Source organism: Enhydra lutris, unplaced genomic scaffold, assembly GCF_002288905.1.
Source record: "Enhydra lutris kenyoni isolate GAN:26980312 unplaced genomic scaffold, ASM228890v2 scaffoldscaffold14, whole genome shotgun sequence".
NCBI classification, from domain to species: Eukaryota; Metazoa; Chordata; class Mammalia; order Carnivora; family Mustelidae; genus Enhydra; species Enhydra lutris.
In genome coordinates, this window is record NW_019154098.1 from 37,934,603 (window position 1) to 37,957,502 (window position 22,900).

Sequence of the window (22,900 nt, forward strand, 5' to 3'; positions counted from 1 at the left end):
TAGAAATGCAAAAGAAAAACACAGGTGTATGAATCAAAAAGTTCAGGTTAGAAGGTTATTATGGAGTTTGATGTACTGGACATCTCACTGTGATGGTAAATAGGTTAAAAAATTATGTATATAAAAAAAAATGAACCAGAATAGTGGGAACGAGTTAAAAATAAAAGTTGTCCTATGAAGTAGTGGTGGTTGTTCTCTTGTCTTTTTTTTTTTTTTTCTTCAAAGGACGAATGGATAAGGAAGATGTGGTCCATATACACTATGGAGTATTATGCCTCCATCAGAAAGGATGAATACCCAACTTTTGTAGCAACATGGACAGGACTGGAAGAGATTATGCTGAGTGAAATAAGTCAAGCAGAGAGACTCAATTATCATATGGTTTCACTTATTTGTGGAGCATAACAAATAGCATGGAGGACAAGGGGAGATGGAGAGGAGAAGGGAGTTGAGGGAAATTGGAAGGGGAGGTGAACCATGAGAGACTATGGACTCTGAAAAACAATCTGAGGGTTTTAAAGGGGCGGGGGGGTGGGAGGTTGGGGGATCCAGGTGGTGGGTATTGGAGAGGGCTCGGATTGCATGGAGCACTGGGTGTGGTGCAAAAACAATGAATACTGTTAAGCTGAAAATAAATTAAAAAAAAAAATCCTAACTAAAATGGTTGTTGAGTTAAACTATATATGAAAAATTCAGACCTACTAAAAAATTAGATTCCTATCGAAATTAAAATTTCTTAATCACAAAATTAATATGGTATATACAACCTGAATATACTTTAAATGTATTTTGAATTCAGTAAAATTATAGTTTTTTGATACGCAATTTGATCATTATTATGTATCATAAAGGCAGCATATATATATATATATATATATATATATATATACACACACACCTACCTCTTACACCAGGACTAAAATGATATAAATGTCATTATAGCTCTCATCATCATAGAGCTAATCGGTCATGTATAGGAGAGAGGACCCTGTTAGGGATACTTAGAGCAGCTATGCTGACATAATTTCCTTAATTGGGTACAATGAACCCTGATCCAGATGTCAAAAGGAAAAACATAATTTATGAGATGTGTAATCAGCAGAAATAGAGAAGAAAGTAAAAGCGGTGACTCCTTGGGGCAGCACCTCTCAAACATTAATACACAGAACTCAAGATTCAGTGGTTAGTTGAACTATCTCTAAGATCCTAATGGAAACTCAAATTCTTAGGATAGTGAAAATATTCTAAAATGTGGAAAATATGGCAGGAATTTTACACAGCCATATCCGCATTTTAGCCAAAAGGTTACTTATCAGCTGTCCTATAGAGGGGTGACCTATAGAAGGGTACCAACTCTTTTTTAAACAAGGAGTATCTTAGTAAGTCTGTGTTTTGACTGATTAATAGGCATTCCTGGGACCCAGGCATGGTCCTTGAAGATTCATCCCTGGTGCCATTCTGAGGCAAACCCCTATGGCGGTGCAGGAACCCAACAATCTGCCTTAACTGATGAAGGCTTGAGCTTTTCTCTGGACCCCTTTGTAGTAAGAAGGGTTTTATAATACAGTAAAATACAGCAGAGAGATTAAGCAGAGGGGCGCCTGGGTGGCTCAGTGGGTTAAAGCCTCTGCCTTCGGCTCAGGTCGTGATCCCAGGGTTCTGGGATCGAGCCCCGCATCGGGCTCTCTGCTTGGCGGGGAGCCTGCTTCCTCCTCTCTCTCTCTGCCTGCTTCTCTGCTTACTTGTGGTCTCTGTCTGTCAAATAAATAAATAAATAAAATCTTAAGAGATTAAGCAGAGAATAACTGGGTCAAAGAACCTAGAGAAGATACTTGCACTTCTGTCTTTTATATCAGAACCTTCACCAATTTGTATCATCACCTGGATAAATCTCATTTTTTCACATGTAAAATGAGTACAATAATTGAATGACTCTTTGAGTATTAAAGGAGATGCTGCCTATGAACTGTTCAGCATAATATCTAACACCCATTAACAGAAAAATATGCCATCCTGCTTTTTATGGCTGGTAAGCAGAGAACCATCCTGGTCACGTAGTTCACAACACGTTAATTGTCGGTGATGCCTTTAGTTCCCGAGACAGGTCTTATAACATCACACTGACATTCATGTAACTGTGGCATGGTCTCTCAATACTGGTTCACCAAACTCCCTCCTGCCTACTGCAAAAACACTGCTCTGTCCGTCCTGGGAGAGAGCTGCATGGTTAAGAAGATGGGAGGATGTGAGTCTCTTGCACCAAGTTCTCTCTAGTCATTAGAATCATCATTTTTTTTTTTTTTAAAGATTTTATTTATTTGACAGAGAGAGACACACACAGAGAGGGAACAGGAGAAGGGGGTGAAGAGGGTGAAGCAGGCTTCCTGTCAAGCAGGGAGCCTGATGTGGGCCTCGATCCCAGGACGCTGGGATCATGACCTGAGCTTAAGGCAGACGCTTAACGACTGAGCCACCCAGTGCCCTAGAATCATCACTTTTAAAATGCTTTCAACCAAAGTAAAAAATTCACTTTTACTGTATTCTAGGACACATATAAAATGGTGGAGGGGGGAGTTAAGTCTACTAAAAATATGATACCTGCTGACATTGTAAAAATTGTCACAAGCTATATAGATAACATAAATTTACTGTTTTGCCCAAGTGCACATTCAGTGGCATTTAGGACATCTGCTCTGGACAAATCAGTGCTCCATCTCCAGAGGTTTTTCATCTTCCTGCACTCAAACTCTATATCCCTAAACCAGAACTCCCCATTCCCCTCTCTCCCACCCCCTGATGAACACACCATCTACTGTGTCTCTAAAAATTTGCGACTCTTGGTATCTCACACAAGTAGAATTATACATATTGTCCTTTTCACACCAATATTTTTTATTTCATTAAAAAAATTCTGGCTACAGCCTGCTAAATTGATTTCATGACCCACTAATTGGGTTGTAATCCATGGCTTAAAAAAATGCAACAGGCTTAAATAGGCCCTCAGGTAAAGGACTCCTTTGTATCTGACTTTAAAAAGAGAGAATCTTCCACAGCTCACAGACTAAACACCGTGACACAGAGACTTGTGAGTCATTTTAATATCACCAGCCTAGAACTTTAGGTGAGCCCCGAGGAAAACTGATTACTTTAGGGAATGTGTACAGGGAAAAGGGTTAGCTGGCAGAAGACCAACTCCTGGTGTTACATGGAGTTCAATCATCAACTAAAAGGAAGTAGTAAAAGGCTTCAAAAAGACACTTGGGGAAAAATACAAGCATCCCTTCTACCCAAGGTAGAAAAGGCAAAACTCATGGTTAGCCCGGGGTAAAGAATATTCTGGTTTACACCTGAATGGTTTATGAACGTCAAAAGGTTTTTTTAAAATGGTACTCAACAAATTTAGGTACATTAAAAGTAGACATCCAAGCAGCCAAATGGAAGGCAAGAGTATCTGGAAGCCACAGTCAACTTCTGGTAGGAGAAAGTTCAACTGGTGGAGAGAAGAGAAACACTCCAGGACTTGATCATCATGATGTTCTTCATCTAAGTCCTCCACTATCTGTCTATGCAAGAATCAAGGCTTTGAAAAATGAAAAGCATCTCCTCTTTGGAAAAAAAAAAAAAAGCTGTTGACCACTATGTCAAAGATTGCCTAATATGAGTAGATGGGGGCTGCTTTTAAAAGATGTTTAGGGAGTAGGAGGAAATACTTTGTTGTGGCACATCTAAAAATGCAAGTACGCCGAAAAACTCCCCAGAGTTTCCATTTTCATGGTGCGAAGAAAGAGGGCCCTTAGGTCTCTTCTTTTTCTAAGATGCCTTCTTCCATTAACCAGCATGTTGGGGGTGGACATAAAAAGTCCTTTTAAGTCATCTGCTTTCATATATTCTCATGTTGGGAGAAATGACCATGCAACACGCACAACAAACCACCAAAGACTTGGTGAAGGTGAACACAGTTGACCCTTATCAACCGGTCATGAAGTTAACTGAACCTATATATCAAGATCGGCAGTTATTATGTTACAGATAGTTGCCTGTAATTTGTAGGACTTCACAAAGTCACAGACTTCTAGGATTAGTCATTTGGCATGAGGGTAAGGCAGGGGGGTGGGGGGGGGGGGTTGGGGGGGGGGACGCAGAGACCAAAACAAATTAGATGGTTGTTCTGGTCCATCAGAAGACATCAAATTGATTCCAAACCCAGGGAACCTGGCAGAGTGGCCCAAAACCTGAGAGCTGGGCCCACCACTCTGTTTGCCTTTTTCCCTTGTAGGACCAGTTACTGGGTAAGAAACTATATATTCCAAATAGAGTGTGTAGTTGCCAGCTACCTTCTGTTTGCTCACTGGATCCACACTTTCTACCCTTCTCCATCCTCTTCTCTGCCAACCAACTGTCTCAACAAGCTGCTTTGTCCTTTGTCTTATTCTCTGGTTCAGCCAGTAGGAGGTGCCCATAGGAGATCAGAAAGTGAGAGGAGATGGAGGGAGGGTATGTATTTCCCAGGCTCCTTCAGGACCAAGAGTGGGATGGTTCCCCAGGATTCTTAGCCCCAGGGTACGGTACTGTCCCTTAATCCTGCCCACACTTTTGTAAATAGTCCTTTCATTAAACTCGCCACAATCTTCAAGTTCTAGTGTGCCTTCTGTTTCTTGTCAGCACCTAACTGATAAAGGGGGTTTATTTAGGCTTACTCAATGGGTGTGGGGAAATACATACATGATTAGATTAAAGATAAATAGCTGAAATGGATTATCTTGATCCGGGCTTAAAGGTCGTATCTTTTGCCTCCGGTCCAGTGTGCTGCAAATAGGACAAGTCTCCTAAAAGGTCAATACTGTGGTGGAAACTAAGCTTGAAGTTCCTCTACTTCAAATGCTGCCTTCAAAAAAACCACAATCATTGCCAATCATTCCTCTTCATATGAGCAAGCAAACCACTGGTTAAAGATGGTGGAATGTACTTATTACAAATACAGAGGCACGGAATTGAAGATAATCTACCTCTAAGGGATAAACAGACTAAGGTTCAAGAGACTGGCTCTTTTGTCTCCAGTCCTTTTTTTTTTTTTTTTTTTTAAAGATTTTATTTATTTATTTGACAGACAGAGATCACAAGTAGGCAGAGAGGCAGGCAGAGAGAGAGGGGGAAGCAGGCTCCCGCCGAGCAGAGAGCCTGACGCGGGACTCAATTTCAGGACCCTGAGATCATTACCAGAGCCGAAGGCAGAGGCCCAACCCACTGGGCCATCCAGGCACCCCTCCAGTCCTTTTTTAATGAAGGTTAACTGCCCACCCTTTGGACTTAGCGCCTATTCATTCCTTAGGGCCTCAGCTTAGAAATCCGTTCTCAAAGTCAAATACCTAGTTGGTGATGGAGCCAGGACTTAAAACCAGGTCTTCTAATTTGCAATTCTCCATTAAATAGTGCTTTCATTTACTTACATAGAGTGATGCCATTACCACGGAGTTGCCCTACACTGTTGCAGCTTTATGCCAATTGTGGGCAAGATGCTCTTTGCTTTTTCTTCCTCTTTTTTCTTCTTAAGATTAAGTTTCATAAGACTTGCTTTTAATGAACTTTCTTCCTGGAACGTACAACAGTCTGATGCATATCCTTTTCAAACCACTGAGAATATTACTTATAAGATAATCTCTAATCATAAAGGGTCAGGTTTTTGTCTAGTTCTAAATTCCTCACGACAGAATATACTGGAGCTAACTGTAGCAATTTTCTTTCTGCATAAAATGCTGACATATTATTGAAGCTGTGATGTTTACTTTCTAGAAACTGGATGAAATTTATTTACTATCCCTTTTGCAAAGTGTCTTAGCAGGGTCTTACGAAGTTGACTTTTAAACCAGCTCTTTAAATTTAATTTCATTAACATCAAATTCTATCTGAAAAATGGTTAATGTCAAACAAAGCAAGATCAATTGTGAAATATTAGGTAACTTGAAAAATCCCAGGTGAGGACAAAAGATCTGTGATTACAATGTCAAAAGCTTGGTGAAAAATTGCCTGAATTTGATTGTCTGCATAAATTTCCATTCCCTAAAGGTTCCACATTTCTGTAGTGCTAAGCTTACCACAAAAGTAATTTTTATGAATGTTTCAGATTCAGAGGAATTAACCTTGTCGAAAATGCTTCTTCCAGTGCTGAAAATACATTCTTTCGTAATTAGAATCAAGAAATGATTTCTAACTTGATACTATTAATGAAACTCAGATTAAAAACATTTTTGTTACTTACAACTCTATTTTCTAAGATTTCCTGGTTTCTGACTAGGTAACCTGTGCTTGGAATAGGCAGTCTTCCTATGCATTTGCTAAATTCTTGCGGGAAGGGTATTCTTTTCATTGCTGAATTCCACATATAGGTGAAATTAAGATCCCACACCTCTACTATATTTTTACTACTTATAATCAATAGGTAATACAAAAGGAAAGCAATTATTCTTAAAGAGCCCACATGACCTGGAAATAGAACATATAAAGTATAAAAACACACTATTATTATTAAGCACACAGAATAATAACTGGAAAAGACAATGAAGCTACTGTTAAAATGTTAATAGAAGTTATCAGTGTGATATGATCATGGGTGATGGCATTCTCTTTATTTTCCCACTCTTCAGTGAACAGATAGTATTATTAACAAAAACAAAGAGAGAAAGCATTCACAACTCTTTATAATATAAAGAAGGAATCAGAACACTAAATGTTGTGCTATGATTATAACCTTGTAAAGGCATACACTATGGGCAAAAATAAAGGTAACACGGAAAAGAGAAAACAGCTGATTTGTGGGATGTTATAAAGGATGGATGTTTTTTTCTCTTTGTTAGTGCCAGACTGTTGTTTGGGGAGAGAAAAGAATGGATTATATAAGAGGAGTAAGATAATGCTAAAGCCAGTTCATCAGGAGAACTGGAACAGGACATTGAGAGTGACAGATGGCAAGATAGGCCTGAGCCCATGGTACACGCATTATCATATGACCCAAGAAAACTATCCCACAGACTCTGATTTAGTATCTTTTTCTTGTCTTTTGTCGGACAGGAAGTCTTGACTAATAGGGACATGTCAATGAGAAGATGGGCTGAAGAACAGGTTACCAAAGCCAATTTTTTCCCTACTCTTAAGTTAGTAGACATATTAAGCAGACAAACATTGAAAACAAAGACAGTCTGGCCCTCTTTTGCCACTAATCAGATATCCTGTAGGAGGAAGCTGTGGGGACATGATATAGAACACATGATGAAGTCTACAGTTCTAGGATTCTTTATGGCCAATTACAATGTAGAGCTACCTAGAAAGCCTGTGGTAGAAGTCATTTTGGTTAGCCAAGTTTTTTTTTTAAATGTCTACAGGTATTTAAAAGTTTTTTTTTTTTTTTTTTAAACCACTTAAGATGGGTGTCTGGGTGGCCCAGTCAGTTAAGTATCTGCCTTTGGCTCAGGTCAAGATCCCAGGGTCCTGGGATGGAGTCAGGCAACAGGCTCCCCACTCACTGGGGAGTCTGCTTCTCCTCCCCACCTTCCCACCCCAGCTGTGCACACTCTCTCTCTCTCTCCCCTTCTCAAATGAATAAAATCTTTAAGAAAAAAATTAAGCCACTTAAGAAATATTTCCAAAATTTACCTTTTTAGAAGGAGACAATACGATTTATTTAACCTTTCTCTTAATGTCCCAGGGTTATCATTAACACATATTATTTACTGCATCATTAAGAGTCTGTTGAAGAATTAATGGTTCTTTTCTTTATACTTTTTTGCTCAGGATGGCTCTTTTTTTTTCTTCTGGTAGTTTGTTTTTTGCACTTTTTGTTTTTATACTGAAGGAACAGGTTCTTATCAGGAGGGCTCACAGAGCTATATTATGCATGTAACACAGAATTTTTAGTATGCAGACTTTGCTATATCAGCTTCTGTCTTCTGTCCTAGTTCTCATCTGTGGTTTGTACAGATGCAGCTGCTAGCTAGCTGAGATACGGCTAAGCAAGGGGTCACTAGATATGAGGACTTAATGACTGTTTCCCAGCATAATGTCACTATTTCATTTTTTTGCCGACTTACCTTTGGTCATCAGCACCATTTTGACTGCTGTTCAGGACAATTCTCCAAAGATCCGAGGATACCAGTTTCTTTTGGTCACTCACAAGATTGATATCTGGCAACTGCAGCTCACAAACTTTGCTTTCAGACAGACTGAATTCTTGAAATGCAACAAAAGCCTTCTGGAGTTCATCCCAGTATTCCAAACTACAAGGAATCTATATTAAAATAAAGATTTTAGAAGTTGCAAATACAAACTATGATACAGTTCTATATTTGTTGAAATGCAAATTAAACCATCAAAGTTATAATATGAATAAGACTTTTAGAAAGGGATGTCTGTAAAAGACAGTAGTTCAGAATTTCTTTCATAGTTATATTTACCCTGTTTACCTACTTTATTTTAAAAGACCCGTTCAAGAATATATGAAAAAAGCCAAGAAAGTTTTTAAATAAAAGAGAAAAAAATGAGGAACAAATATCTACCAGGTGTTAAGTTTATTATAAGGCTATAGCAGTTAAAAGATAAGGTTTGAGTAGTGGCCTACAAATAGAAGAAACAGAACAAAAAAATAGTGTAAGATGAAGTACTGATAAATTTTAGTATGTCAGGAAGATACCATTTCCAACAAGTAGGGAAAGAAAGGAAATGAAGCTGCAAGAACTGTCCAGCCATTTGGTAAAACCAAAGTGGGTCCCTACATCATTCCTATATGAAAGTAGATTCCCAAAGGATAAAAATGTTAAAGGCCAAAACTGAAAGCAGAGGAGAAAAAAAAATTGGTTAATATTTTTATAATAGGGCAGCTTTTTATAAGTATCGCATGAAACCCATAAACCTCACAAAACCACAGTGGATAAAATCAAATTAAAAAAAAAAGCAAACTGGGTAAGATAGGTGATATTCTATGATAGTTCCAGGAGTAACTGTTGTGGTAGCAGAGAGAGCTTACAAATCAATGACAAAATGATAAATAAGCATGTAGAAAAAAATTTAAAAAGGAAGTATGTTGGAAAAGGCAATTAGTGATGGGCCCTGAACTTCCCTGCATGTCATTGCTAGGTATGACTAGGATGCAAGGCCCTGAAAGCTGTTAACTGGGGCCAGTTCTTAGGTTGTTTCCAGAGAACAACCCTGAGGCATGTGGGAAAGTCTCTCTGCAGGACAAAGAGAAGACTCACTCTAAAGGAGTGGATTTGACAAGCTCCATGTTCCTTGGCTGTCCCACATACCCATTGCACGCCTACCATCCCCAAGGGCCCTTTTGCATTGCCCTTGTGGGACCTGCGGGCAAGAGGAACCAGTACAAACATGATGCTCATGTTACTTGTTGTGCGCGGAGTAATAATGTTCTTTGTTTCTGACCCATGAGTCTTACATCTTCTGCCAGCAGCCACGGAACACTAACAGGCTGATTTATTAGCTGGTATATGGTAAAATCGTAGACTCTGACACTAATTAGTTCACAGCAAAATAAAAGTAATCAGCCAGTAAGCCTGAAAAGATACTCAACTTCACTAATACGTAAATTCAAATTCAGATTCACAACATAGTGTTTTTTATTTGTTACTCTGGCAGTTTTAAAAGACGGACAGCTCCAATGTCTGCACGGGTAAGGGAATAAGCATTTCCACCCAGCATTTTTGGAGGGCAATCTGGCAATATCACTTAAATGCTTGGAAGTATATGTTTAAGAATTTGTTTACAGAGATTCCAATACAAGTGTGTATTTAGTTCAGCACTGGCTATATTAGTAAGAAATTAGAAATGACTCAGATATCCATTAATAGGGGATTAGTTAAATATCACATGCAGATCTATAAATGGATTACTATACAACCACTAAAATGAATAAGGAATATCTATATAAACTAACACAAAAGACATCCAAGGTACATTATTAATTTTTAAAAAAAGCTTTAAAATAGAACATGTGGGTTATTCCCATTTGTCTTTGGAAAAAAAAAAAAAAAAGGACTGTCCTCAGGTGCGTCTTTTCTTTCAGAAGCATTCCCTAATTACCATTCTCAGAGCTGATTGCTGCCTCTTTTGTGTCACTACTATATCTAATACACTCCTCTATCATAAAACTCATCACACTTTGTAATTCCCTATTTACATGTTTGTCTCCTTTAGTCAACTCTAAGATCCTTGTACAAAAATGACACATTATGTAAAAAAATTTTTCTTAGCATCTAACAGTTTTTGGACATACTAGGATCTTAACAGAAGCTTCCCAAATGAATAGATTTCTCCTTTTCTTTTCTAAATAATGATTCCTAATCTTTCAATGGGAATAAATGTTACCTCTCCACCCATAATAGTTTCTTTTCTTTAAAGAGGGACTTGAGCATCGGTGTGTGGAGAGATGCTTACTGGGAAAAAGGGGGAACAAAATGGATATGAGTAAGAGACAGGGGGATGCAACAGAAGCGTGTGTTCTCTTTACTGATGAGGACAAGTAACACATTCATAGTAATCCACTTTTACCCACCATTTCTTGAAATTCTCTCTCCCTTCATGCTTTCCATGACCCACATTTTTCTAACTTTCCCTTCTCTGGGTCTTTGTTCCTATATTCTCTCTCAGCCTAAAATACCTGCATACCCCTTCATTTCTTATTGTCTCATATTTAAATCCTTCCCATCTATCAAGGTCCAAATGAAATACCACCTTATTTTGAGCCTTTTCACCTCCCCAGATGGAGAAATGCTCTCTTTTTTTCTGAACTCTAATAGTTTTTTAAAAGGGAATCTGTTTCATAGCTCTTATGTCTGTATACCTCATGTTATAGTTATTTCTATACATGACATCTTCCCTGGTAGGCACATTCCTTGAGGGAATGATTTCCATTTGGCTGAGCTTTGGATTTTCATAGCACCTGGCAAAGTGTATACAGTGAATGTCCAAAAAAAAAAAAAAAGTTGCTGAATGAATAATTCATGAATGAATGAATGAAGGAAGGAATATACACAAACTGGGTGATTCAGTCCTTCTCTGGCACATTAAAAATTCTCCACAAAGAAGTACAGAAGATGAAAGCATGAACTTTGGAGTCAAACCTAACGGGATTCAATTCCTAGCTCCTAGCTATGAGTTCTTGGGCAAATCAATTTCTCCAACATCATTTTCTTTATTTCTAAAAGGGAAAGAGTAACAGAACTATCTCAGGAATTGTGAGAATCAAAAGAGACAAAGCATCTCATATAATACCACATAGTAAAAGCTTAAAAAAATGTTAGCCATGAATTACTTATCCTTCTCATGCTCAAAGAACACTTCTGAAACTTGGGCATCTTTACCAGGAGCTGTGAGTTTGTGATAAACAGTCTTACTTGACAGATTTCTTAACGATGGACTGGGCTTGTAAGAAGAAAATAATAAGCCTTGAACTTGGATAGGCAGGAACACTGTAATCACAGTTCAATACAGTTTTCTGCTACACGCCTATTAAAACATGGTCCTCCATGTTGGCTATGACTTGAGAGATAAAGGACTATCTCATTGCTTATCTCCCCTCTGGACTGCCAGTGACTGCCAATGAGTCAGTCCTTTGGTTTAGGTTAGTCATAACCAGAGGTGGGTAAGATGTGGAAGAGGGCAAATGAGTTTAGAAAAGCATATTTAAAAACCTATTGTTTTTCTGTAATGCAAACAATACAATGTAAAGTTCAAAATTATCTTCTTGGTAGGGAGGTTACACAGAAAGTACAGTGAAAAGAAAAGACTTGTTTCTGGTATTGTCTCCAGAAGTTCTCCATTAAAATTAATATATAATAGCTTATGAAAATTGGCTGTCACATTGGGAAACAGAGTGGGGCTTTAAGGAAAAAAAATCTAGTAATTTTTGATGTGCAAGGCAAGGGTTGGAATAGGTCCATAATATAAGGCAATCCAAGCTGGGAACCATTGTGGGAAGCCATGAGGCAGTTTAAGGGCAATGTAAGTGGACTGTACCAACACTGGCACTTAGGGGAGGAGGAGTTATGAAGAGTTCAAAAAGAAAGACTTGGAAGAGAGCCAAAGACAAACTTTATTTAGTTCACAACTTTGTGTGAGGCTGGCTCTGTGGTTACATACTTCAATTTGAACATTACAGACAACTCTGAAAATTCAGAAAACAATAGAAAACTACTAGAGAAATAAATCCCCAAATATCTCAGCTATGTGTTTGTTAGGATTTGCCTTTGTACACCCTATTTTTCTTGGTTAACAAAGGGATATTAATAAATTCACTCCAAATAAACTGTTGAAAAAAATCGTACTACATTGGATGTCTGTGAGTACATTTGCTAAAGCATATTTGATCCCTTCCATCATTACAAGGATGTATTTGTCTTCAAGACTTCTGATGGAAAGCTAAAATGAGCATAACTAGTATTTTAAAGGTAATTTTAGTCAATTATCCATTCAGATACACATTGAGTCATAAACTTATAAACCATACAGATAGAATCTTTGTGTTTTATTTCTCCATCTTAAAATGTCTTTCTGGTATGGCACTCCCATAGGATGAAATCCTTAAGTCATGGCTCTACAATTTGAGCAACTTTTTAATGAATCTGAGCCTCAGTTCCCTCATTTGTGAAATGCAGGTAACAAAAACTATTGTTTTTAGGCCATGTTAAGGATTTTTGACTTTACCTTCACATCAGTGGGATATCTTTGAAGGGTTTTAAGCAAAGAAGTAATGGGTCAAATGGATGTTTCTTTTAAAAGCTTCTGGATGTCGTATAGAGAATGGATTAAAAAGGGGCAAGCCTGGATGTGAAAGGACCAGGCAGGAAGTGAGTACTGTGGTCTATACCTAGCGTATGGTTGGTGGCAGCAGAGTGATGTGTGGGAGATTCTTGGGACATAAAACTTTATTGCCTGACTAGATACAAGGAGAGGGAGATGTCAAGATTGACTCCCAGGTTTCTGGCCCAAGCAACTGAGTGAGTGCTGAGGTCATTTACAAAGTTGGGTAAGACTCATCTGTCCCACGGGGGAGTAGGTTTGTGGTATATGTGGGGTAGAGGAGGGGAGATCATGAGTTCATTTTTAGGCAAGCTGAGTTAGAAGTAGCAATGAGTTATTCAAGTGGAAATCTGCAGTAAGGAGTTGGCTATTCTGAAGAGTAGAAGAGGGAGTTAATGTGTTGATACATGCATGGCTCTAGGTTTGCCCAGCCTTAGCCTTTTGTCTGGAGAGTATAATGGAAAGACAGAGCATCAGAGTTCAGGGTGTTTATTTGCAAGAGGGTGTTTTAAATGATGGATTAAGAATATAAACTGGCTAAAAGGGGATGAGAAAACTGAGTGAGCTGATGGACAGGGAGAAAGAAAAGATAGGTTTCTATGTGATAATTACAGGTTTATACATAGTTTAACAAATGACCATGGTGGAGCCTGCTGAGTGAGCAGGCTGGAGAGACAGACCACAAGTGAGATAAGATGCTGGAATGAGTGACTGAGGAGGCAGAACAGTTTGGGATGACTGCAAGGTCCAGGACTTGCTGTTGGCTGGGTCATTTGCAAGGATGTTGATGTCAGTTGGGGGTGGGCTAAATGGGTGATGGGTACTGAGGGGGGCACTTGTAATGAGCGCTGGGTGTTATATGTAAGTGATGAATCACTAAATTCTATTCCTGAAACTAATATTACACTATATTTTAACTAACTAGAATTTAAATAAAAAATTGAAAGAAAGAAAAAAGAAGCCATGGGCCAGAGACTTCTGAGAATTTGGAAAAGTGATGAAAAAGTTAGTAGGCGACAACAACAAAGAGGGGTGGGGAGGACAATTAATTAGATGGAATGAGTCTCAAAGGAGCAGGGAGATTTTATACGAGGGTAGAAGAGCAAAGGCAAGTGGCACTGGTGAACAAAAATATCTTATCTCCTGACCTTGAGGTAAAAAGAGATGGAGGGAATGAAGTTTCCACCTTAGAGGGTTACAATGGTGCACAGAGTCCCAGGGTACAGCAAGACTTTTATCTAAGGTAAAGGGGCAGGGGAAATGCTTAAAGAAGAGATTGAGGTTCAGAGGAGTTCACAAATCAAGTGTTCCAGAGGGCTCAGTGGAAGGGTTTGGGAGGTAGAAAGAAGGTCGGTGAGAGGAGGAAAAAGGGATGCGAGTCAGTGTCTATCCATATAAGAGGAGATCATTCTTTGGGGTTTCTGCGTGGCTCAGTTGGTTAAGCATCTGCCTTCAGCTCAGGTCATAACTGCAGAGTTCTGGGATGAAGCCCCATATAGGGCTTCCCACTCAGGACAGAATCTGTTTCTCCCTTCCCCTCTGCCCCTCCCCCTACTCATGTGCACTCTCTCCTTCTCCCTCTTTGTCAAATAAATAAGGAAATAAATAAAATCTTTTATTTATTTATTTATTTATTTATTTATTTATTTATTTATTTAAAAGAGGGGCTAAATCTCCTAGTTCAGGTAGTGACTAGGAGAGAGGGAAGAGAACCATGTGTTGAAAATGAGTCCTGATTTAGGAGGGTTAGAGACAATGGTTGTGGTTCTAAAAGTTACGCTACTATTTGCTCCTGAGGTCTGGCTTGCATTGTGTGTGTTCTCTGAGAGGGATTCTTAAAGAACTCCAGCTATTTCTCCAGTGAATTCATAGCACAAAATCTGGTATCTGGTATATGCTTAATAAAGTTTTAAACTAATGAATGTAGTTAGGTGCTGAAAAGTTAACACTTTCACCTTCCTAAACAGTCTTCTATTCTACAACGATCTTGTTTTATATAAACTGAGCCCCTCCATTTTATTCTGCAATCACATCCACTTTGAACAAACTTTTCATTAGCTCACTAATCTTCCTTTGCCTTTCAGTTAGGAATTGACATTGCCCAGCTAATCTCTAGGTTAGTAGTACCACAATTAAACGAACAATTGAATGCAGTCATATTGTGCTTCATATGGTAGCAATTAATTATTCTCAAGGAATAACTCTGGGCTCTGTTTTGTGTGATCTATTTAAATAACTTTATTATGTGCTTTTAGGTCTGAAAGAGATGATGTGAATGATCTTTAGTCTATATCTATAACTGAGGATTTATTATTAATGCCTGTGCTGAATAACTTGAAGGAAAGAGGACTATTCCAAGGAAGTTTGGTTGCCAAAAAATAGTTTAGAAAGCTTGAATATCTAATACTGAGTCATGGGAAGTGGGAACAAGTAAATTGGTTTCACTGGAAAACATTCCACATGTAACACATGGTACATTTCAAATGACTGTCAAGATTATATGTATTTTTTATAACATTTTGTTTTCCTATCCATTATTTGACAGAATCTAAAAAATTAGCCAGCCATACATAATAAACTGTACTCTAAGCATATGTGGTCTTTGCATATGAATATATTTTAGGTTGTATATCTGCCAGTTGGTAAGAGCACATGTATTTTTGCATTTAAAATGTTATTCCACAATTTGTTTCCATTTGATGGCTAATTTGGGAAGATTTGCATGTGTGTTGGCTATTTAAAAATATTTCTGGTACAAAGAATATTTTGGCACTTAATTTGTTTTTATTACTTAATAGCACTGCCAAGACTATTAGCAAGGTTGCAAGTGCCCATCTGTCCTCATAGATAAATCACTCTTATTTCTTTGTGCAGGGCCTGCTAAAGCTGGGCCACTGCCCCTTCGCCCACACAGTCATAATAAGCAACCTAGGAAAAGGATACCGAGAAAGTGTCTTCCCTGTATTTATGTGAATAATAAAGAGTCAGTAGGGAGGAGGCGATCTAGCAAGTGATGGATTCCATCAGTCTTGCTTCAACTGTCTTTTAGTTTGTATTAGACAAAATAGAGGCAGAGTAGCTACATAGGGCTGGTTAGCGAGTGTGAAGCTGGAACTTTCGTTCAGGACTAGTTATTAAAGCCTGGTTGTAGCAGAGGACATCACTTTTATTACTCTCCCCACCACATTTCCAGATTTCTCAGGATGCCAAGTCAACAGGTGAGTAGGGGGAAGAACAGCTGCTTTTTTCAACATCACCTTTGTTTTTGTAATAATAATACTGACAGCAGCTGTGGCAGAAGAAACTACCTTGTGAATAGTCCCTTACAATTTACAAAGATTTTTCTTATACACTACCTTAGTGAGGAAAATATTATTGCCATTTTAAGGATAAGTTAACCATGGCCCAGAGAAGTCAGGTATCATGTTCAAGAACACACATTTAGTAAGACAGACCTACTGGCTATAAATCTTACGCTCTTCAACTCATTTGACCCTTAAAGAAGAAAAACACACCTAATAATGTGTTACTTGCAATTTCCATGTTCCCATTTCTTTAAAGTGGATTCTTGGGAAGAAATCTGAATGTGGGATCCATTTTGATCTTTATCATTTATCCCAGTCTTTTTAGTTACTTAATTGGGCAAATGTTTTCTCTTTTTTTTCTCTCAGCACTGAATATGTTATTTCTCTTCCTCTGGCCTGCATGGTTGTTGATGAGAAATCAGTTGTTGATCTTATTGATCATCCCACATATATATGATGAGTCAAAAAGTTGTGTTTTGACAGTCTGATTGGGTTTGGTGTGGAAACCTTTGAGTTTATCCTACTTGAAGTTCACTGAGCTGCTGGATGTGTACACTAAGTTTCATCAAATCTGGGAGGTGTTCAGTCATTATTTCGTCAAATATTCTTTCTCTCTCTTTCCTCTCCTTCTAGGATTCCCATAATGCATAGCCTGATACACTTGATGGTATTCCATAGGTCTCTGAGGCTCTGTTCATTTGTCTTAATTCTTTTTCTTTCTGTTCTTCAGACTCAATAATCTCAACAAACCTATCTTTAAGTTTACTAATTTTTTCTTCCCTGCTCAAATCTGCTGTTGAGACCGTCCAGTAAATTTTTCATTTTAATTACTATACCTTTTAACTCTGGGATTTCTATTTGATTCTTTTTTCTTTATAATATTTATCTCTTTATTGATATATTTGGTAAAAAGTCATTCTCATATTTCCCTTTAGTCCCTTAAACATGGCTTTCTTTAGATTCTTGAACATATTTAAAATAGTGGCTAAAGTTTTGTCTAGCAAGGTCAACATCTGGGCTTCTGAAGGACAGATTCTTTTGATTACTTTTCCCATCTATGGGCCATACTTTGTTTCTTTGCATATCACATATTTTTTTTGTTGAAAACTAGTCATTTAAAATGATACAAAATTTTATTATGTTAATGAGTATTAACTCTATTACTATTGTACTGTTAATAAACAGTGGCAACTGTGGAAATCAGATTCTCTCCCTTGCCCAAGGCTTCTTGTCATTGCTATTTGTTGTAATTGTTGTTTGTGTCTAGTAACATTTATGAACCGGTTCTAAAAGTATGTATTCTTTATCATATGGCCACTTAAGTCTCTAGTTGGTGAGCTTAGTGGTCAGTTAATGATTACAGATTTCCTTAATAGTCTAGAACCAATAAGCCCCCATGTCTGCTGAGATGCTCTATGTGCTGTTGGGACATGCTTTCAACTCTGCCTTAGCCCTCCCTTCCTGCTTACGCAGAGCCTTAAGGTTAGCCAGAGGTGAGAGTGCAGGGCCTTCTCAGGTCAGTGCTGTGCAAGTGCAGAGCCTGGGGCAAGAATGCAGCCCTAAGCATCTGTATGCTGTTGTGGTTTCCCAGGTACCTGCTGGAGCTTTTCAAAGCTTCTGTAAACATCTCATTCTGCAGCTTTTCCTTTTAAACTTTTTAGTTAGCTTAAAAGTTTATCTGTTATCCACAGCCTTAAGCAGCCTTAAAACTAACCAATTTCCTCAAATGTTTCCTGACATATACCCCTGGGGTGGGGTCGAGCAGAGACTTTTCATTCTGGAATATTCGTAGTTGATAACTTTTGAAAAAGTAATTGTAGTGAAACTCTTTTTTTGTAATAGACAGTTATTTTACCTTATTAACCATTAAGAGTATACACTCCATTTATAACAATAACAAAGTGGTATTAACACTAAATATATTCCACAGGGTTAATGCATTGGAAAGATTAGAGATAGATAGGTTATAGAGTTTTTAAGTGATGACTGTAAGAGAGTAGGTAAGTAAATAGTTAAAATAAAGAAAGGTCTGAGCATGAAATAGTTGATTGAGGGGTGACTAGAAGAGACAATGTAAATGTAGAAATTGGTATAAATGGACAATATAATCATTAAAACCTGATAAGCTAAAAAAAATACCATACAGAAGAGGTTTCTGTTTATAATTATGATTGGATGTAACTGTACTAAATATGAAGAACATTTCTTATAATCAGTTATTTATAATAACAACAGGAGAAACATTCATTACTCAGAACAAATGCAATTGAGTAGAGATACTTTCCAATAGTTATTAGTTTTCAATAGTTATTAAAAAATGTAAAATTTATATATTAATATTAAAAAATATTAAAAAATGTATTCTGGGGGCACCTAAAAAATGTATACTGGGTGGCTCAGATGGTTGCGCATCTGCCTTCAGTTCAGGTCATGATCTCCAGGTCCTGGGATCGAGCCCCATGGCAGGCTCCCAGCTCAGCGGGGAGTCTGTTTCTCCCTCTCCATTTGTCTCTCCCTATGTTGTGCTCTCTCTGTCTCTGTATCTCTCTCAAATGAATAAATAAAAATCTTGAATAAAAACATATTCTGACAATGAATTTGCTGATTTTTTGGTTTCTACTTCAAAGTATAAATCTATCATTTAATTATGACACAGAATACAAATATATTTGCAATCTCAAATGTTTTTAGTTTATAATACTATTTCTTTTTATATGTACCTGCTTTTTTAGTTGATTTTGAAGAAGGAAAAGAAAAGATTCTATACATCTTCAACTAATAGAAGTCATACCAAAAAAAAAAAAAAAAAAAACAACTTCAAATATTGGAACCAGTTGAGAAACCACAAGTATTCAAATGCAGGAAATCATGATTTTATAACATTTGAATGTGATCTACTCTTGGGAAACAAAGTTAACCAAACCCTATTTCTGTACAGGAAATATTCCAGCGTACAGTTGTAATACATTGTGGTGAAGGGGTACAGCTGCAGAGTTTTCACCTGTAATGCCCCACTGGTATTGTGGCTTACTGCATTGCATCAAGACTGCCTTCCTGTCCGGAAAACCCTCTAAGTACAAACAAGACTCTAAGTCCAGATTTTATTTTCCCTTGGTATCAAAATATGGTAATTTAAGAGCCCTGAGAAATACTTTTTAGCCTTTAGAAGGAAATATGTAACATTCTTTTATTAGGATCTATGTTTGGGTTGGTTTTTCAAAAAACTTAACATTTGACCCAGTTATCTTATCAATTTATCAAGCTACCAAGTTTCAAGCAAATGCAGGTGTGTAATATGACATCTTTCAAGATAATATTTTTCCTTAAAGAGAAATAACAAAAATATATTAAGGATTTCTGAGTCAAAACTAACTTAAAGCAGAGGCAACTTTACTATTTTACGGTTTCTTTTAATAAGAATACAAGTCCTAAACTCAGTACTGTGTTCTACTCTCATCTCTAACTGTTCAGGTATTTTACTCATTTGCATGAAATGATGAAATGTACATGGTATACTGTAAAGAACACTAATTGAGAATCAGGGAGAGCTTACTTCTTGTCTAAGTTTAATTGCTAGCTGCTTTTGTCACCTTGAGTTGAAGTCACGTAACCAATCTGAGCCTCAATTTTCTTACCTCTAAAAAATTAGGATGATGGGATAAGATTATTCTAGCTCTTTCCAATTCTAAAGCAATATATAAGTATATAAAGAAATACATATATATGTATGGTATTATATATATATAAATGTATGAATATAGGGTTTGCTTTTAAAGTTTATATTTTAGGAAGAGAGTTCATATTTTAAAGTGTACACTGCGGGCCAAAATTTACATGATTTTATTCCAATCCTAGTGATAATTCTGTAAGTTAGTTAAGGACATATCCATTTTAGATGAGGACAAGAAAGATCCAAAGGGTTACACAACTTGCCAAGGATCTCAGTGATAATAAATTATAGGGCTTGGACCATTGGATTCTAGAACCCATTCTATTCACTTTACTGTACTGACTCCCATATTTTAGTTACCTGATTGTGCAGGATTTAAAATCTATGCAACCTGACAAATAAGCAATGCTCATAAACCAAATACTTCTACTGTAATAATTTGCTATATGATTGTTCTTGAAACTAAAAAAGTTAAATATATAATAATCATTGATAACCACTCTTAATAACCCTTTACAATGAGAACTATCGTACAGATAGTATAACTTTCAATAATTGGAAAGAAGAAGGGATTACAGAGTAACTTTTAAAAATCTGAAAATATTTTAGAACAAAAAACAAGCTTAGTGTATTTTATAAAGGCTTGTCATAAACGTTTAAACTAGAATGGGGTCAACAAACTTGAGGTATATATACATATACACCTCAAGTGTTTGATACATATACATACATATATATCTCAATATGTATATATATACACAAATATGTGTGTACATATATGTGTGTGTGTATACACACGCACACAAATAATGTGCTATCTGTTTCAACTACATGACTTTGCCTATTATAGGAGGTAGAAAATACCTAAATGAGTATATGTCTGTGTTCTAATGAAATTTTGTTTACAAGGACAGATGGTGGGCTGTATCTGGCCTTCAGGCCATGTAGCTTGCTGATCCCTCATTTAGATGAATATTGTTGTCTTTACAGAGGTCCTTTAGAGTATGTCTTTTGGGAAATAATTCTCCATGAGTCTATAATGTTTCCACACGTCTTGGAGGTAAAGGCATTATCTTTGTTCCAAACTATCTTTTCAAGGATATATGTATAGCAAACAACCATGGAAGACGGAGATAACGTCTCCCTACAAAAAAAGAGCAGGCATGTTTACCTCCCATTCTAAAAGACTCAGGCTCCCCAAGTTCTGGGTTCCTCTCCTATATAACTCGCTGTGTATGCAAGTGTCACCTGGCTCTTTTCATGTTGCCCTAAAGAAACTGGGGCTTGATAAACCAGCACATATGCACTCTGTGGTAGGTATTAAGCTGCCATTCATCCAGCACTTCTGTGTTTTCTATCAGTATCCATGGGAGTGCAGCAGGCTAAGCTGTTAGACTGCAAAAGAGGTAAAACTTAGACTCTTCACAATTTTTGACAATATTTACATTTATTTAATATATATTTTATACATTTCATATATATCACACATATACATAAATGTATGTATAAGAATGAGATTAATTAACCTCTCAATTATTCTTAATTTATTCAATGGTATTGTTTCTATGATAAAGGCAAGCTACTAATAAGCAGGCAAGAGTGACTCATGATTTTGATTCTGATGGAAGTATGATGAAAAGAATTATTTGCTGACACATCGGAAAGGAAAAAGAAAAAAAATATAAAAAATTAAAGATACTAAGCCTGCCTAATCAGCTCCCAATTAAGGGGAAGATTGTACTGTGTAGTTTCCCTACCTCCCTCCTTTTCTTCCTTCCTCCCTCCCTCTCTTCCCTTTTCCTTCCTTCCTTCCTTCCTTCTCTTAAGATTTTATTTATTTGAGAGGGAGAGCAAGAGCAAGCACACGTGTGAGTGGGGGAAGGAGCAGAGGGAGAGGGACAAGCAGACTCTGTGCTGAGCACAGAGTCCCCATGCAGGGCTCAATCTCATGACCCTGAGATTGTGACCTAAGCTGAAATCAAGAGTCAGATGCTTAACCAACTGAGCCACCCAGGTGGCCCTGTGTAATTTTCAAAATAGTAACCTTAGTTGACCTCTGATATTCTGAATAAATGTCCTAGGAGAATAAATCTCAGTGTGTTAAAATGATATTATATGCAAATTCCATTAACATTCCCAAGGAATTATGCCCAAATTCTGGCCCCTCCCCATCTTCCCAGACTAATCTCCTACTTTTATACTACATATGCCTTTAGCTGCCTTCAATTTGTCTCCATCAAAGCTTCTTGAAATCTCATCCACCTTTCAAAACTATTCTCTTCACCTCCTCCCAAGAAAACAACAAAACACCCTTCTCTAATCATCCAAATTAGAAGTGATTTCTCTTCTGAACTCCCAAAACATACATAGTTTAAAGTCTTCTTATGGCATTAGGTAATACTATTTTGTGTTGTGGTTATCTATGCATATCTGTGCACACGGAACTCCAGCTTGGATATCATTGTAATTTTCTGCCTTTCCTCAAAGGAACTTTGGGTAGAATAAGTACATAACCTTAGCTGCTACTCTCTTTGTTCAAAACTTTTAACAGAACTATTGCAAGGGTCTCCTTGTCTTCACCCTGCTCATTCAGTAGGCTTCACAGACCCACAAAGAGATCATGAAAATAGTATGTAAAGCCCAGGGCCTTACTTTGGCAATTACTTTGAGGAGACAGTCTCAATGCATTAAGCTAATCTTATTCTGTTTTATCTTGGACTTTTAGTCACAGTCAATAACCACTTAGTATATGACAGGTACTGGAAATCAAAGGTAGATGTCATACAAACTCTGCCCACAAGAAGTCCGATGTAAAGGAAGGAATCAGTAATATAAATAGGCCCAGGGTAATATGGGTGTTCTAAAAAGGGGCAACAATCCCAGCCTGCAGGGAGATAGACAATACCAGGGAAGGCTTCCTCGAAGAAGGATCAAGAAATGAACATATAAAAGCAACAAATTCATACATGTACAAGATATGTTTTATCTTTTCAAGATTCAAGTTAAGGCATTCCCTACCTGGAAATACTACATTATAAATGTAAACAAAATTCATACCATTAAATTAAATGTGAAGTGTCATTTTTTCAGATATACATAAATCTAGCTGATAAGAAGTGCCAAT

The 22,900-nt window shown here is 37.3% G+C and overlaps 1 protein-coding gene across 4 annotated transcripts in view; it reads right to left on the reverse strand.

The window, feature by feature from the left end:
* Positions 1 to 22,900, reverse strand: part of LOC111146810 (vacuolar protein sorting 13 homolog B) — a 755,552-nt gene that overhangs the window by 99,886 nt on the left and 632,766 nt on the right. For all 4 annotated transcript variants that reach the window (XM_022502501.1, XM_022502502.1, XM_022502500.1 and 1 more), the window contains one exon: positions 8,082 to 8,278. In XM_022502501.1, coding sequence (XP_022358209.1) covers positions 8,082 to 8,278 — 197 coding nt within the window. The remainder of the gene's footprint in view (positions 1 to 8,081; positions 8,279 to 22,900) is intronic.